The sequence below is a fragment of the Geotrypetes seraphini genome, chromosome 3 (assembly GCF_902459505.1).
Source record: "Geotrypetes seraphini chromosome 3, aGeoSer1.1, whole genome shotgun sequence".
Classification (NCBI taxonomy): Eukaryota; Metazoa; Chordata; class Amphibia; order Gymnophiona; family Dermophiidae; genus Geotrypetes; species Geotrypetes seraphini.
The window spans coordinates 25,598,202-25,615,097 of NC_047086.1; the positions used below are offsets into that span (position 1 = coordinate 25,598,202).

Consider the following 16,896-nt stretch of genomic DNA (forward strand, 5'->3'; position numbering starts at 1 on the left):
GGACAAAAGGTACATATTGGGGAGCGACAAATTATCAAGTTGAGATCTTTGTCAGAATGCCAGTGTTTGGCATCTGTAAAGATCTCCCGGTGACGCAAATTAATCTTTTGATAATTCATTATGGCTATTAATAAAACGGCATAACTATTTTAACGAAATTTGCGTCATGTGTTATTTTCCATGTACTTTTATACACTTAGAGGAAACTAACAGCTTAATTACAGGTACTGCAGCTTAAGCGTGCGCTTGTGTCCAATTATCCTGCTCACACTCCACTGTTTACTCTCCTCCATTGAGAAAAATGACCATTTAACCCTACTCTCTGTTTTCTATCCGATAACCAATTCCTTTTTTTTTTTTTTTTTTTTTTTTAATATTGCAATCTTGGCTTTATTTAAACTGTAATTTGCTATTTTCTCCATAGCAGTCTTTTTTTTATTTTTTTAATTCTTTATTCATTTTCAATATTTTCAATAAGTGCAATACAAATTAAATACATTCTCCGATAACCAATTCCTAATCCACCACTGAACTTTGTCACCTATCGCATAACTCTTTAATTTTCTCAGGAGCCTCTCATGAGGAACTTTACCAAAAGCTTTCTGAAAATCTAGATATACTACATCAGTGGTCTCAAACTCGCCACATGCGGCCTGCCAGGTACTATTTTGAGGCCCTCGGTTTGTTTATCATAATTACAAAAGTAAAATGAAACAGTTTCTTGATCATATGTCTCTTTAGCTATAAATGACAATATTATTATTAAGACTTAGCCAATAGAAAGGATTTATAAACTATAAAGAGTTTTACCTCATGCAAAATTGTCATTTCTTTACTAAGACATTAATTATTTTTTTCTGAGGCCCTCCAAGTACCTACAAATCCAAAATGTGGCCGTGCAAAGGGTTTGAGATTGAGACCACTGTACTACATCAACCGGCTCACCTTTTATCCACATGTTTATTCATACCTTCAAAGAAGTCCAGTAAATTGGTGAGGCAAGATTTCCCTTGGCTGAACCCATGCTGACTCTGTCACATTAAATCATGTTTGTCTACATGTTCCACTATTTTATTTTTTTATAATTGTTTCCACCAGAATGACCCTGCATAAGAAAGATGTGCACACTGCCTTTGGATAGAAATACTGTATATCTCTTTTGCATTCTTAACTATGTACAGCCAGAAAGCCATGCTGGCTAAGAGGTTATTGAGGACTGGGTTGAAAACCCCTGAGCTAAGCAATCCAGGAAAATCATTACTGACTTAGTCTGCCCAGGGAATATAGTTGCAGCTTGGTACAGATAAAACAGTCTGGATTTTTTTAATTTTTCTAAATCTTTGATTTCTTTTATTTCAGCAACTACAAGAGGAATTGAATAAAAAATTATTTGATAGTCTGATAGAATTTTTGAGAAAATCTCAATCAGAATTCCAAAGAGAGAAGAATGAGTGGAGCTGTCGCACAAAATCCAGTGAAATCCCTGCTGCTGCCCTGGTCCTGGGTACGTGTTTATATGGCCACTTTGATTGAAACCAAGATATTGGTCCTTTGTCCTGCTTTCTTATAATTCTGATTGGGCAAATATCCAGAGGAAGTTAAGTCGTAGAAACCCAAGTTTGTTTTCTGACCCCTGCATATCGCTGTTGATTATAGTGTGTAGAAACACAAAAGGGGAGAGTGCTGATATGCACCTCACAGGGGAGGGATCCAACAAATATGCTGTCTGATAGTGTTGCCAACGATGTAACCATCAACAATCATTGGGGACTAACTAATTCTCAGATAAATAGTCACTAAAATGGTTTAGTGCTCATTTTCAAAGCACTTAGACATACAAAGTACCATAGTAACCTATATGACATCTATGCCAAAATCAGTCAGGTGTCTGTTTTTAATCATTGCACAATACCTTTTTTTAATATGATATAAAAAGTTCTATTTATTTAGAATTCTTGATATGATTTAACTTTTTGATAATTTTGACTTTTTATTAAAACTCAGCAAGGCAAATTTTAATAGCAAGCTGTTTGAAATGCACTTACCCTTCCTTATTCTCTCTAATAGCCCACCCCCTCTGTTTCAGCTTTGAAACACCCTGTCAATTTCGTCTTGAAAAACAAATTTAGATTCATCGAATAGCCTGCCATCCAGAATTTGCAGTAACAGGAATTGCTCTCCACTCTTAGTTCTGACACTGGGTCAGTATGGGGCATTGAGCATGCACAAGTGCTTGAGGCCCTGCACCAGCCAAGCACCATAACTGTGAGGAGAGTTAAGGAGAGAGATCCGGTCATTGGGGTGGGGGGGGTGGAGTGGAGAAGAGCAGTATTGCTTACCATGGGGGAGCAGGGTAGAGGAGAGACATGATGCTTCCATTAAATCATGCCAGCTCAAAAGATTCATCGACAAAACCTTCGCCTTCCAGGCGGCCAAGCTGAACCCTTGGCTAGCCCAAATGATGCTAGAGGCCCCGACCTACCTAGACTTCAGAAAACTTCTCAAAACACACCTCTTCCGCGAACAAGACCCTTAGTCCTTACTCCCCGCATACACTCCAACCCCCCCCACCCCCACCTCCCTCTCCCCCCCCCTCTTCTGGTTTCCCACTCCCTCCATTTTATCCTCTAACCCAACTACGATAAACCTGTGCCTCCTTCCGCGCTACCTGCAATTCCGAAAAAATTTTTTGTAAATCCGGGTTCAGACCGGATCCTAATGTAACGAATGTAAACCGCCTAGAACTCTTTGGGTATGGCGGGATATAAGAACCTAATAATAATAATAATAATAATTAATAGCCCACCTTAGACTTCTGAAAATCCATTGTTTCTAATAATAGCCCAGGAAATTCTAAGAATATGGAATTTTCAAAATGTTAAAAGTTGTAAGAATTCCTTCAAAAACATTTCTCTAGATACACACTGTAGAAATGATCCCAGAATGTATAGTTTTAAATAGCTTGCTATTAAAATCAATCTTGATGCATTTTTGTTTAAATCATTTTTTATTGAGCAGCTTATAACAAGATACAAGAGGGTAATACAAAGCTGCAATGTTCATTCATACGGTACATGATAACAAGCAGTACACAAAGCAGCAATAACATGTATAAGTTCATTTTGCAGCAATGCACAGTAATTTTCACTATTCATTGTTTGCCATGAACTTGGAAATGCACCAGAATAGCCTTCATGTCTCAAAAGAAGGTTAACATGATTTTCTTGGAAGAGAGCCAACATTTTAATTTTTTTTCGCTGGAAAAGACATTTGTCTCTACTCCATGCTTTGTCTTTTTCTTTCTGGGTCATAATTATGCACCCATGTTTTGTCACCAGTGACAATTCTCTCTAGAATACTCGGATCTTCTTCATATCCTCTCAGGAGTCGGGTCGCAACCTCCACATGCTGTTGCATGTGCAGAGCAATAAGCTGTTTGGGAACCCATCATGCGCAGACTTTCTTGTATCCCAAGTCATCGTGCCTTATAGCAAATGCAGATCCATAGCTGATATCCACATTTACAGCCAACTGTGACACTGTTATCGGTCAGTCTTGCTTCACCATAGAAACATGATGGCAGATAAAGGTCAAATGGCCCATCTAGTCTGCCCATCCTCAGTAACCATTATCTCTTTCTCTCTCTGAGAGATCCCATGTGCCTATCCCAGACCCCCTTGAATTCAAACACAGTCTCTGTCTCCCTCACCTCTTCTAGGATACTGTTCAACGCATCTACCACCCTTTCTGTAAAAAAGTATTTCCTTAGGTTACTCCTGAGCGTATCATCTCTTAACTTCATCCTATGCCCTCTCATTCCAGAGCTTCCTTTCAAATGAAAGAGACTCAACTCATATGCATTTACATCGCATAGGTATTTAAACATCTCTATCATCTCTCCCCCTCTCCTGACTTTCCTCCAAAGTATACAGATTGAGATCTTTAAGCCTGTCCCCATATGCCTCATGACAAAGACTATGCACCATTTTAGTAACTTTCCTCTGGACCGACTCCATCCTTTTTATATCTTTTTGAAGGTGCGGTCTCCAGAATTGTGCACAATATTCTAAATCAGTGTTTTTCAACCTTTTTTGGGCAAAGGCACACTTGTTTCATGAAAAAAATCACGAGGCACACCACCATTAGAAAATGTTAAAAAATTTAACTCTGTGCCTATATTGACTATATATAAAGTAATTCTCTTGAATAGGAATCAAATAAACACAAATAAAGTATTTTATAATTACTTTATTATGAAATATTAAGTAAACAGAATAGTGAAAAATTATAAAATACTTTATTCAGTGCGAAACCTGGGCCTGTTTGGCTGAACACAAAGCTGATATTCTGGCTGGAATCGAAGAAAGACACACACGTAGCTCTTCGTCAACAGCTCTCAGTCTCTCTCTGTATTTGGTTTTTATAGCATACAAAAATAGACAAATATACCCTCCATCCTTTTTATTAAACCACAATAGCAGTTTTTAGCGCAGGGAGCTGCGCTGAATGCCCAGCGCGCTCATAGGCTCCCTGTGCTGAAAACCACTATTGCGGTTTAGTAAAAGGTGACCATATTGTAAAATATAGACAGCAGATATAAATTCAGAACTGTGCATAGTAAGTGAAGGGAAGTTTTCATCTCTGGGAATTTACCCAGTTAACTATTAAGTTATTTGGGCAAATTCCTTTGAAAACTGTGGTAATACTGCCTCCACTTTGCTAAATTTAAAATAAAATCATTTTTCCTACCTTGTCTGGTGATTTCTGGTTGCACTTTCTTCTTCTGACTGTGCATCCAATCTTCCCTTCTATCAGCCTGTATGCTTTCTCTCCTCCACACCTCATTCCCTCCCCCAACTTTTTCTTCCTCTCTCCCTGACCTTTCTTTCTTTTTTTCTGTTTCTCTTCTTTCCTTCTGTCTCCCTGCCTGCCCCCTTTCTTTCTTTCTCCCTGCCGTTCCCTAAGCCACTGCCGCTGCCATCGGGGAACAGGACCCACCAATGGATAACAGGCCCCAAAGCCGACGCCGAAGCATGTTCTCCCTGACGTCAATTCTGCAATCGGAGAGGAAGTTCCGCCCAGCCAGGCAGCGATTGGCTGGCCCGAACTTCCTCTCCGACTGCAGAATTGACGTCGGGGAGAAGAAGACTTATCGGCTCGATAGATTAGATCGCCAAGACAAAGTGAGTCCTGGGTGATCGACTCACTTTGCCTTGGCGAGCTACTGGCGCCCCTGCCTCGGGCCCCCTATCAGCTCCGGGCCCCTGAATGCAGGACTGGTAGTACTGCCCTGATGGCAGCCCTGCGGCACACCAGGCAACATCTCGCGGCACACTAGTGTGCCGCGGAACAGCGGTTGAAAAACACTGTTCTAAATGAGTCTCACCAAAGTCTTATACAGGGGTATCAATACCTCCTTTTATCCCAGGACAAGCAGGCAGCATATTCTCAACAGGTGGGTGACGTCACTGACAGAGCCCCGCAGCGGGCAAACTTGCTTGAAGATCTTTGTAAGAGCTTACAAGTGCTGCACTGTGCATGCGCGAGTGCCTTCCCGCCCGAGTCAGGGCACGTGTCTCCTGTGAGGAACCTCAGTTCAGCGTTTTCCGCGGAGCCAAGAAGTCTTGTTCACTTCAGCTCTGCAGCTCTTCGTTGCCTTCTCACACTGCGGCTTTGTTATTTTCTTTAGTCGCTGTGCCCGCGCGTTTTCTACCTTTTCTTTCTTTTAAAAAAAATGTTTTTTTCTTTTGCCTTTATCGGCCAGCGGCTTTTGGGCCTAGGCCAGGCCCCCAAACCTCATTCCTTCGCGGCTACTTTTTTCCTATGTCCTGGCCTCTTACCAGTTTTAAAAAGTGTAGCCCATGCGGCCAGATTATTTCAGTCACCGACCCTCATCGTTGGTGTATTGTTTGTCTGGGTCCCAAACATTGTCTCGACACTTGTTCGCGCTGTGCTACCCTTCAATCTCGAGCCCTTCGCAGACGCCGTGCTAAACTCCTTCAACTGTTTGGCACTATGGAGCAGTCTGTTGATCGGGCTTAGACCTCAGGGACGGCTTCGTCTTCTAAGACCACGGCCTCGAACCCCATAGCGGCCTTGAACCCCGTAGAGGCTTCAACTAAGCCCTCGACTTCGGCCTCGACCACTTCAATCTCGAAGGCCTCGACTGCGGTCCCTCCTAAGGCTTCGTCTGTGGGTAAGTCTCCTGTTTCTCCTTCAGGCACCCTTCCTAAGAAGCCTCCAGAGTCTCAGGCATCCCAGGTCGTGCCCACGGTCCTGCCAGCCTCTACAAGACCTCCAGCTAAGCGTGCCTCCAAACATAGGGAATACTCATCTTCGAGGTCGCCCTCTTTGGAGCGCACTGATGCACCTTCGAGACCTTGGTGCCTCTGTTTGAGGACATGTTGAAAGCCATTTTGACCACGCAGATTTCCTCGGTCCTGGCTCAACTTGTCCCAGCCTCGACCCTGCTTCCTATAAGCTAGTCTGAGCCTCCTGTCGAAGCACCTCGAGGCAAGCCTCGGAAGTCTCGTCGCTTGTCATCCAGTGATTCCTCGCCTCCTCCTCCTCCTAGAGCAGATTCTCCTGAACCTCGATCGAGGCATCACTCGAGGCATTCAAGGCATCTTACTTCCAAGCGGAGTCAGGAGTCTTCTCTTCAGCAAAAGGACTCTTCCCCTTCCCAAGTACTGAGTCTTCTATGCCTTGTTTATCGAAGGCCGTGAAGCTCCTTCAAAACCTAAACATAAGTCTCGGTCTGCAAAGCTTCTACACTGGCTGCTTCTCCTCGAAGTCTATCCAGGTCGAAGACTCCTCCATCGAGACCGCCTCCAAGGAAGCCTTCTCCTCCTACCTCAACCCACTCTGTTCCTCGGACCCTGGGAACTTCACCATCGAGGCTTCTCAAGCGCAGGCACTCTTTCACTCCCCCGTCACAAGTAGTGGAGCTTCCTCGGTGACTATGCTGCTGGACTCTGAGCCTCCTTTTCAATATTCCAGAGAGGCTTCTCCTTCCTATTCGGCAGCTCCTAAGTCTCGCTCTCCTTCTCCTGAGGGGCCTGAAGTCTGCTTCATTTGCGAGATTTGTCTTTGACATGGGGAAAGCTCTTCAGCTGGATCTCCACTCTGATTCCAAGTACACTCCTGAGTACTTGGCCGACATGGAGTTGCCTCATCCACCCAAGGAGACCTTGAGGCTTCCTATGACTCCTATCTTAAAACAAACTTTCCTAAGGAATATGGAAACCCCTTATTCTATTATGGCCATACCATCTAAGCTGGAATCCAGGTATCGCACCGTACCTTGTAAGGGGTTTGAGAAATCCCAATTATCTCACCAGTCCTTGGTTGTGGAATCTTCATCAAAGAAAGCTCAACCATTTAAGCTTTATGCTGCGGTCCCTCCAGACAGGGAGGGCCGTACCATGGACAAGTTTGGCCGTAGGCTATATCAGAATTCCATGATGGCAAACAGAATTCTCAATTACAATTACATTTTCACTGCTTATTTTAATCACTTCCTCAAAATAATGCCTAAGTTTTATCCGGCTCTTGAGGAGCAGTGTCTTCCAGAATTCAAACAGATTATTCGAACTCTGTAACAACTTCGACTCTTCATGCTGCAAGCCACGTACAATGCCTTTGAGCTCTCTTCCAGAGTTTCTGCTTTTGCAGTAGCCATGCGTCGCCTCGCTTGGCTCCACATTGTTGATATGGATCACAATTTGCAGGACCGTCTAGCGAACTTGCCTTGCCAGGGAAATGAACTTTTTGACGATTCCATTGAAGCTGCTACAAAGCGCCTCTCTCAACATAGAATATGACGGCAGAAAAGGGCCCATGGCCCAACAAGTCTGCCCACTCGAGAACCCTCCCTCCAACTAGTCTGCCTGCTCAAGGACCCTTCTTCCCTGGAGTATCTATCGATTGAGCATAACTTCGTAGTACTCCCGCTTGTTTGTCCCATCGACTCTTGAAGTCGAGCACGTTACTGGCCTCGACCACCTGGTGGGGAAGATCATTCCATCGATCAATTACCTGTTCAGTGAAGAAGTATTTCCTGGTGTCACCATGAAATCTTCCTCCCTTAAGTTTTAGTGGATGCCCTCTTGTCGCCGTGGGACCCTTTAAAAAAAAGATTTCCTCCTCCACTTTGATGTGGGCCATGATGTATTTAAATGTTTCTATCATGTCCCCCCTTTCTCTGCGTTCTTCAAGAGAATGTAAGCGCAGTTTGATCAGACTTTCTTCACATGAGCGCTCTTTGCTTCGTTGATTCGGACAAAGCCTAAGACTCCTGCTTGGCCATACAAGCATCCACCACGTCGTTATCCTCAAAAAACGACACCAGCTTTCTCCAGGCCTCCGCCTAGATGACCCCCACAGCAACAATGACAGCAGAAAGCTGCTGCGGCTAAACCAGCTCAGTCTTTTTGACATTCCCAGTCTGAGCATACCGGCCTCACTCCAACAGACTTCTCTTCTGCCCATCGGAGATCGTCTTCACCATTTTTATCACCAGTGGGAGATGATCACCTCAGATCTCTGGGTTCTCACCATCCTTCGGGAGGGATACTCACTTCACTATCTTCAGGTGCCCACATATTGCCCTCGAAGAGAGTGTCCTTCCAATTCGTCACAACTTCCCCTTCTTCTTCAGGAAGCTCAGGCTCTTCTTCGCCTTCGAGCTGTCGAGGAGGTTCCCTTGAACCAACGGGACATGGGCTTTTATTCCTGTTATTTTCTAGTCCCAAAGAAGACGGGGGATTTGTGACCCATTCTGGACCTCAGACCCATCAACAAATTTCTAATCAAAGAGAAGTTTCGGATGCTTTCTTTGCCAACTTTGTATTCCCTGATGAATCAGGGAGATTGGCTATGCTCTCTGGATCTCAGAGAGGCTTACACTCGTATCCCGATTCATCCAGCCTCTCGCAAGTATTTAAGATTTCGGGTGGGGAATCTTCATCTACAATACAGAGTTCTTCCTTTCGGACTCGCCTCATTCCCCAGAGTCTTCACGAAGTGTCTGGTGATGGTGGCTGCAGCTCTCTGTACCCAGGGTCTTCAAGTTTTTCCATACCTGGCCGACTGGCTCCTCAAAGCCCCCTCTCAACAAGGGATTATTGCAGCGAACCGACAGACTATTATGTTCCTCCAATGTCTGGGGTTCGAAATCAACTTTCCAAAATCCCAGTTGACCCCCATCTCAGTCTCTTTAGTTCATCGGGGCCACTCTGGACACTGTCCATCTCAGAGCGTTCCTGCTTCAAACAACTCAGGATGCCCTCATTCGCCTTTGCCATCAAGTGTCTCATTTCACCTCAATTTCAGCGAGACAAATGATGATTCTACTCGGTCACATGGCTTCTACAGTTCATGTGACTCCTTTTGCCAGACTTCACCTTCGCATACCTCAGTGGACCCTGGCATCTCAGTGGCAACAAGCTACCAACCCTCTTTCTCAACAGATTACGGTAACTCCTTTGAGACAGTCTCTCCACTGGTGGATGCTCTCTTCCAATCTTTCCAGAGGTTTGCTGTTCCACACTCTCTCATCAGAAGGTTCTCACAACAGACTTGTCAATCTACGCATGGGGAGTCCATCTAGACGATCTCCGTACACAAGGCCATTGGTCTCCCGCAGACCGTCTCTGTCACATCAATCTGTTGGAACTCAGAGCGATTTTCAATGCTCTCAAAGCTTTTCAACATCTTCACAACAAAGTAATCCTTGTCCGGACAGACAACCAAGTCGCCATGTACTAATGTCAACAAACAGGGAGGCACGGGATCTCACTCCCTTTGTCAAGAAGCTCTGAATCTGTGGGATTGGGCAATTCATCACAACATCTTTCTCAGAGCTGTATACATTCAAAGTCAGCACAACTGTCTGGCGGACAAATTGAGTCTTCTGCAACCTCACAAATGGACACTCAGTTCCTTGCCTCTACGTCAGGTGTTTGCTCAATGAGGGACCCCTCAGATAGACCTCTTTGTGTCTTCCCTCAACAACAAGCTGCCTCAGTTCTGCTCCCGGATATACTTTCCCCAGCGCCTCGAGGTAGATGCTTTCCTCCTGGACTGGACGGGTCAGTTTCTCTATGCCTTCCCTCCATTCCCTCTGATTCTCAAGACTCTTGTCAAGCTCAAGTCGCAACCTGCCACCATGATTCTGATAGCTCCTTGGTGGCCCAGACAACCGTGGTTCTCCCTTCTACTTCAGCTCAGCACCAGGGAGCCTCTGCTTCTACCAGTTTTTCCCCTCTCTGCTTACTCAGAGTCAAGGGTCCTTACTTCATCCCAACCTGCAGTCTCTACACTTAACAGCTTGGTACCTTTCAACCTAACTGCCTCTCTACAGTTTTCTCAATCTGTACAGGACATTTTGGTGGCTTTCAGAAAGCCGTCCACTAGGCAGTGTTATGGTCAGAAATGGACTAGATTTTCTGCTTGGTGTACTACTCACCAAATGGAGCCAATGTCTTCCTCCTTGTCTTCTGTTTTGGATTATTTACTTCACTTATCACACTCTGGCCTCCAGTCTACATCTATACGAGTCCATCTCAGTGCGATTGCTGCTTTCTATCAGCCTGTTGATGGGAAACCTCTGTCTGCACATCCTGTGGTTTCCCGCTTCATGAAAGGACTTTTCAATATTAAACCACTGCTCAAACCGTCTCCAGTGGTCTGGGATCTCAATGTCGTCCTGGCTCAATTGATGAATTTGAACCAATTGATCGGGCTCATCTCGAGTATCTCACTTGGAAAGTGGTGTTTATGATTGCCGTCATGTCTGCTCGAAGAGTCAGTGAGTTACAAGCCTCAGTTGCAGATCCACCTTTCACAGTTTTCCACCATGACAAAGTGGTCCTCCGAACTCATCCAAAATTCTTGCCTAAAGTTGTCTCAGAATTTCACATTAATCAATCTATTGTTCTTCCAGTATTTTTTCCAAAGCCTCATTCTCACCCTGGTGAAGTAGCGCTCCATACTTTGGACTGTAAATGTGCCTTTGCTTTCTACTTGCAATGCACTCAACCTCACAGAACAGCCCCACAACTTTTCATCTCCTTCGATCCGAATAAGTTGGGGCATCCTGTCTCGAAGCGAACCATATCCAACTGGATGACTGCTTGCATCTCTTTCTGCTACTCTCAGGCTGATTTCCCTCTGCAGGGTCGAGTCACGGGTCACAGAGTTAGAGCAATGGCGGCGTCTGTAGCTTTCCTCAGATCAACTCCTATTGAGGAAATCTGCAAGGCTGCCACTTGGTTCTCGGTTCATACATTCACCTCTCATTACTGTCTGGATACTTTCTCCAGAAGGGACGGCCATTTTGGCCAGTCTGTTTTATAAAATCTCTTTTCTTAAGTTGCCAACTCTCCCTCCATCCCATTATGCTTAGCTTGGAGGTCACCCACCTGTTGAGAATATGCTGCCTGCTTGTCCTGGGATAAAGCACAGTTACTTACCGTAACAGTTGTTATCCAGGGACAGCAGGCAGATATTCTCACAACCCACTCACCTCCCCTGGTTGGCTTCTTAGCTAGCTCTCTGAACTGAGGTACCTCACAGGAGACGCGCGCCCTAATTATGAGCCCACTGGGACAGACGGGGAAAATGCTTGAGAACCTGAATAAATTCATGTAAACCGTTCTGAGCTTTCCTTGGAGAACGGTATAGAAAATCAGAATAAATTAAAAAAAATAAATAAGGCACTCGCGCATGCGCAGTGCAGCACTCGTAAGCTTCTTACAAAGATCTTCAAGCAAGTCTGCTTGCAAGGCTGTCCGCTGCGGGGCTCCATCGGTAACGTCTCCCACCTGTTGAGAATATCTGCCTGCTGTCCCTGGATAACAACTATTACGGTAAGTAACTGTGCTTTTCCTACTGGCCATATCTCTCCCTATGTAACCTAGCATCCTTCTAGCTTTCGCCGTCACCTTTTCAACCTGTTTGGCCACCTTAAGATCATCACATACAATCACACCCAAGTACCGCTCTTCTGTCATGCACATAAGTTCTTCACCCCCCTAAATTGTACCGTTCCCTTGGGTTTTTGCAGCCCAAATGTATGACTTTGCATTTCTTAGCATTCAATTTTAGCTGCCAAATTTCAAACCATTCTTCAGGCTTCACCAGATCTTTCTTCATGTTGTTCACACCATCCGCCGTGTCTACTCTGTTGTAGATTTTGGTATCATCCGCAAAGAGGCAAATCTTACCCAACAGCCCTTCAGCAATATCGGTTATAAAAATGTTAAAAAGAACAGGCCTAAGAACAGAACCTTGAGGCACACCACTGGTAACATCCCTTTCCTCAGAGCGATCTCCATTGATCACTACCCTCTGTCGCCTTCCACTCAACCAGTTCTTGAGCCAGCCTGTCACTTTGGGATCCATCCCGAGGGCACTCAGTTTATTTATTAGACGTCTGTGTGGAACACTGTCAAAGGCTTTTCTAAAATCTAAATACACCACATCTAGCGTATATCCTCTATCCAATTCTCTGGTCACTCAGTCAAAGAAATTGATCAGATTTGTCTGACAAGACCTACCTCTAGTGAATCCATGTTGTCTCTGGTCCTGTAATCCACAGGATTCCAGAAACTTGACCATTCTCTGTTTTAAAAGTGTTTCCATTAATTTGCTTACCACAGAAGTCAGACTTACCGGCCTGTAATTCCCTACTTTTTCCTTACTTCCACTTTTGTGTAGAGGGACCACATCCTTATACAGCAGCAGCTTTGATTAGAATGTCTTCTACATCTTCCTTACAGCCCAGATCTGATGCCTAGCGATTATCAGATCTTTAGTTCACTGAAGGAGACACTGTGAGGTCATAGATTCATCTCTGATGATGAAGTAAAGGAAGTGGTGCTCACCTGGCTTTAGGAGCAGCCGAAAAACCTCTTCTTTGCTGGAATGCAGAAGCTAGTTAAACGATACAACAAATATATCGTCTTGCATGGGGAAAAGTGGAAAAGTGATATGTTCAATTGCTCACAATTAATGCTATTAAAGCCGTTAAATGTATTTTGCCTTTTCCTTTTTATTTACCCTTATATTTGAGTTCCCTGTGCCTAGAGTTATGACTCTTGGCTTGTACGCATTTACTCCCACCCTATTTGGGAACTGCTTTGCTACATCCCAAAAGTGGACTGATCTGTTGGCATGATAAGGAAGGAAAATTATATTTTTTCCAGATAATTTACTGGCCTTTAGTTTCAACAGATAAGTCCATGAGCCCTCCCTTCGAAATTCTGGCTACTCTTTAGGGATAGTTTTTCCTATCATTTCATTATCCAGTGCATTTGTTTTGCTCTTTTGGATTTATCTGCCTTCCCTTCTGGTAGTTTGGATCATGATTATGCCTTGGCTCCTACTTGCTTAAGCTCTAAGCCAATAGCTGCTGATGTGGTATTCAACCTTACACTATCTCATTGCAATTTATTTTTCTGCCAGTGGAGTATGCAACTTTCTTCTTACATGGTTGAATTTGTCTGCAGGCTGTTTTTATGTCTCGGTCGGAAAGTGTCCTTGAGAGCTACTTTTATGCCTTGGTCATATCCCCTCAGGGAAAGGAACATAAGCAGTGCCTCTGCTGGGTCAGACCAGAGGTCCATCATGCCCAGCAGTCCGCTCACGTGGCGGCCCATCAGGTCCAGGACCTGTATAGTAATCCTCTATCTGTACCCTTCTATCCCCTTTTCCTTTAGGAAATTATCTAATCCTTTCTTGAACCCCAATACTGTACTCTGTCCTATCACACCCTCTGGAAGCGCATTCCAGGTGTCCACCTCCCTTTGAGTGAAGAAGAACTTCCTAGCATTGGCTCTGAATTCCTCCCCTCTTAATTTTTCCGAATGCCCTCTCATTCTTGTAGTTCCTGAAATTTTGAAGAATCTGTCCCTCTCCATTTTCTCTATGCTCTTCGTGATCTTGTAAGGCTCTATCATGTCCCCTCTAAGTCTCTCCTTTTCCAGGGAAAAGAGCCCCAGGAAGTGGCCTTGAGAGCCAGTATGGAGGAGAAAATGGTCTATTTTATGCCGTCGTTGATGCGACATGTATGTTATATGTAATTTGATTTGATATGTAAGTATGTAATTTTGTTATAGTGTGTCTGAAGTGTTTTGTATGTTATATGTAATTTGATTTGATATGTAAGTATGTAATTTTGTTATAGTGTGTCTGAAGTGTTTTGTATGTTATATGTAATTTGATTTGATATGTAAGTATATAATTTTGTTATAGTGTCTGAAGTGTTTTGTATGATAAATGTAAATCTTTTATTTTGTATGTTAATATGTAACTCGCCCTGGATAAGGGCAGGTGAGAAATAAACAAGCATACCATTGCTTTGTCATTCAAAATACTGAGGAACTACCGTATTTTCACATAGATTACGCGCACCCGTGTAAAACGCGCACACGGGTATAGCGCGCAAAAAACCACAAATTTATGTACAGAAATTTTTATATACCGCGCACACCCGTATACCGTGCATGCTGCCCGACTCTCCTTTCGCCCGCCCCGACTCTCCTCTGGCCACCCCGACTTTTCTTTCGCCCGCCCCGACTCTCCTCTCCCCCTTGAAGTCCTGTCCCCACCCTGAAAGCCTGATGCCCCCCCCCCCGACGTCCGATTCACCCCCCCCGCAGGACCGCTCGCACCCCCACCCCAAAGGACCGCTTGCACCCCCACCCCGAAGGACCGCTCGCACGCACCCGCACCCCGAAGGACCGCTCGCACGCACTCCCACCCGCACCCCCACCCTGAAGGACCGCTCGCACCCCCACAGCCTCCCGACCCCCCCCCCATCATGTACAAGCTCCTATTGGTGTCCTGCTGCTTCCTCTTGGCGGTCCCGACTCCCCGACACGATCGGGGCAAGAGGGAGCTCAAGCCCTCTTGCCCCCTGACTCCCCGACACGATCGGGGCAAGAGGGAGCCCAAGTCCTCCTGGCCCTGGCGATCCCCCCCCCCCCCCCCCCCGCTAGTTGTTCGGGCCAGGAGGGAGCCCAAACCCTCCTGGCCACGGCTACCCCCACCCCGCACTACATTATGGACAGGAGGGATCCCAGGCCCTCCTGCCCTCGACGCAAACCCCTCTCCCCCCAATGACCGCCCCCCCCAAGAACCTCTGACTGCTCCCCCAGCCGACCCGCGACCCCCCTGGCCAACCCCCACGACACCCCCACCCCCTACCTTTCTGTAGTTGGCCGGACAGACGGGAGCCAAACCTGCCTGTCCGGCAGGCAGCCAATGACGGAATGAGGCCGGATTAGCCCATCCGTCCCAAAGCTCCGCCTACTGGTGGGGCCTAAGGCGCCTGGGCCAATCAGAATAGGCCCGGGAGCCTTAGGTCCCACCTGGGGGCGGGGCCTGAGGCACATGGACCCAACCCGACCATGTGCCCAAGGCCCCGCCCCCAGGAGGGACCTAAGGCTCCCGGGCCTATTCTGATTGGCCCAAGCGCCTTAGGCCCCACCAGTAGGCGGAGCTTTGGGACGGATGGGCCAATCCGGCCTCATTCTGTTGTTGGCTGCCTGCCGGACAGGCGGGTTTGGCTCCCGTCTGTCCGGCCAACTACAGAAAGGTACGGGGAAGGGGGTGGGGGTGTCGTGGGGGTCGGCCAGGGGGGGCGCGGGTCGGCTGGGGGGGCGGTCGGAGGTTCTTGGGGGGGGCGGTCGTTGGGGGGAGGGGGTTTGCGTCGAGGGCAGGAGGGCCTGGGATCCCTCCTGCCCGTAATGTAGTGCGGGGTGGGGGTAGGGGGTCGCCCTGGCCAGGAGGGTTTGGGCTCCCTCCTGGCCCGAACAACTAGCGGGGGGGGGGGTGATCGCCAGGGCCAGGAGGACTTGGGCTCCCTCCTGGCCCGATATTGTTGGGGAGTCGGCGGGGCAAGAGGGCTTGGGCTCCCTTTTGCCCCGATCGTGTCAGGGAGTCGGGAAGGGCAAGAGGGCTTGAGCTCCTCTTGCCCCGATCGTGTCGGGGGTGCCGCGGTTGGCTGGGGCAAGAGGGCTTGAGCTCCCTCTTGCCCCGATCGTGTCAGGTGTCGGGACCGCCAAGAGGAAGCAGCAGGACACCGGTAGTAGCTTCTACATGATGGGGGGGAGGGGTCGGGAGGCTGTGGGGGTGCGAGCGGTCCTTCAGGGTGGGGGTGCGGGTGGGAGTGCGTACGAGCGGTCCTTCGGGGTGGGGATGCGGGTGCGGGTGTGTGCGCGCGGTCCTGCAGGGGGGGGGGGGAATTGGACGTCGGGGGGGGGGGAACTATGTAAAAAAAATTGTACAACGCGCTCACGCGTATAACGCGCAAGGGTATGCACGGTATGTAAAAACCACGTATAACGCGCGCATTATATGCGAGAAAATACGGTATATGTGCATGGTGCCCTTTCTTTTCTTTCTCAATCTGCTAACAAACATAATCCACAAGTAAACTGATCTATTGGGTCTAAAGGAAAGTAAATTATCTGATAAGACATAATTTTTCCTTTATGTACTGATCATTATCCTGAACATATTATTCTTTTTGTCCTCTAGGTGTAAATGTCACTGATCATGATGTGACCTTAAAAAGTCTCTCGGAAATTCTCCTGGCGAGTGTTACCCCATATGTAGCCTCACTACAGTCTAAAGAATGCCCAGGTAGGCACCTGACTTCTTTAGAAAGATGGACAAATAGTTAATATTCTCTGTATTATGAATATAGCTGTCCAGCAGTGGTATTCTGATAGAAAGGGAACATAAGAATAGCCATACTGAGTCAGACCAATGGTCTATCTAGCCTAGTATCCTGTTTCCACAATGGCCAATCCAGGTTACAAGTACCTGGCAAAAACCCAAATAGTAACAACATTCCATGCTACTAATCCTATTAGGAGCAAATTTTAT

The 16,896-nt window shown here is 46.5% G+C and overlaps 1 protein-coding gene across 2 annotated transcripts in view; it reads left to right on the forward strand.

Moving 5' to 3' along the window:
• Positions 1–16,896, forward strand: part of ORC3 (origin recognition complex subunit 3) — a 172,328-nt gene that overhangs the window by 25,136 nt on the left and 130,296 nt on the right. For both annotated transcript variants that reach the window (XM_033939886.1, XM_033939887.1), the window contains exons 4-5: positions 1,360–1,504; positions 16,546–16,650. In XM_033939886.1, coding sequence (XP_033795777.1) covers positions 1,360–1,504; positions 16,546–16,650 — 250 coding nt within the window. The remainder of the gene's footprint in view (positions 1–1,359; positions 1,505–16,545; positions 16,651–16,896) is intronic.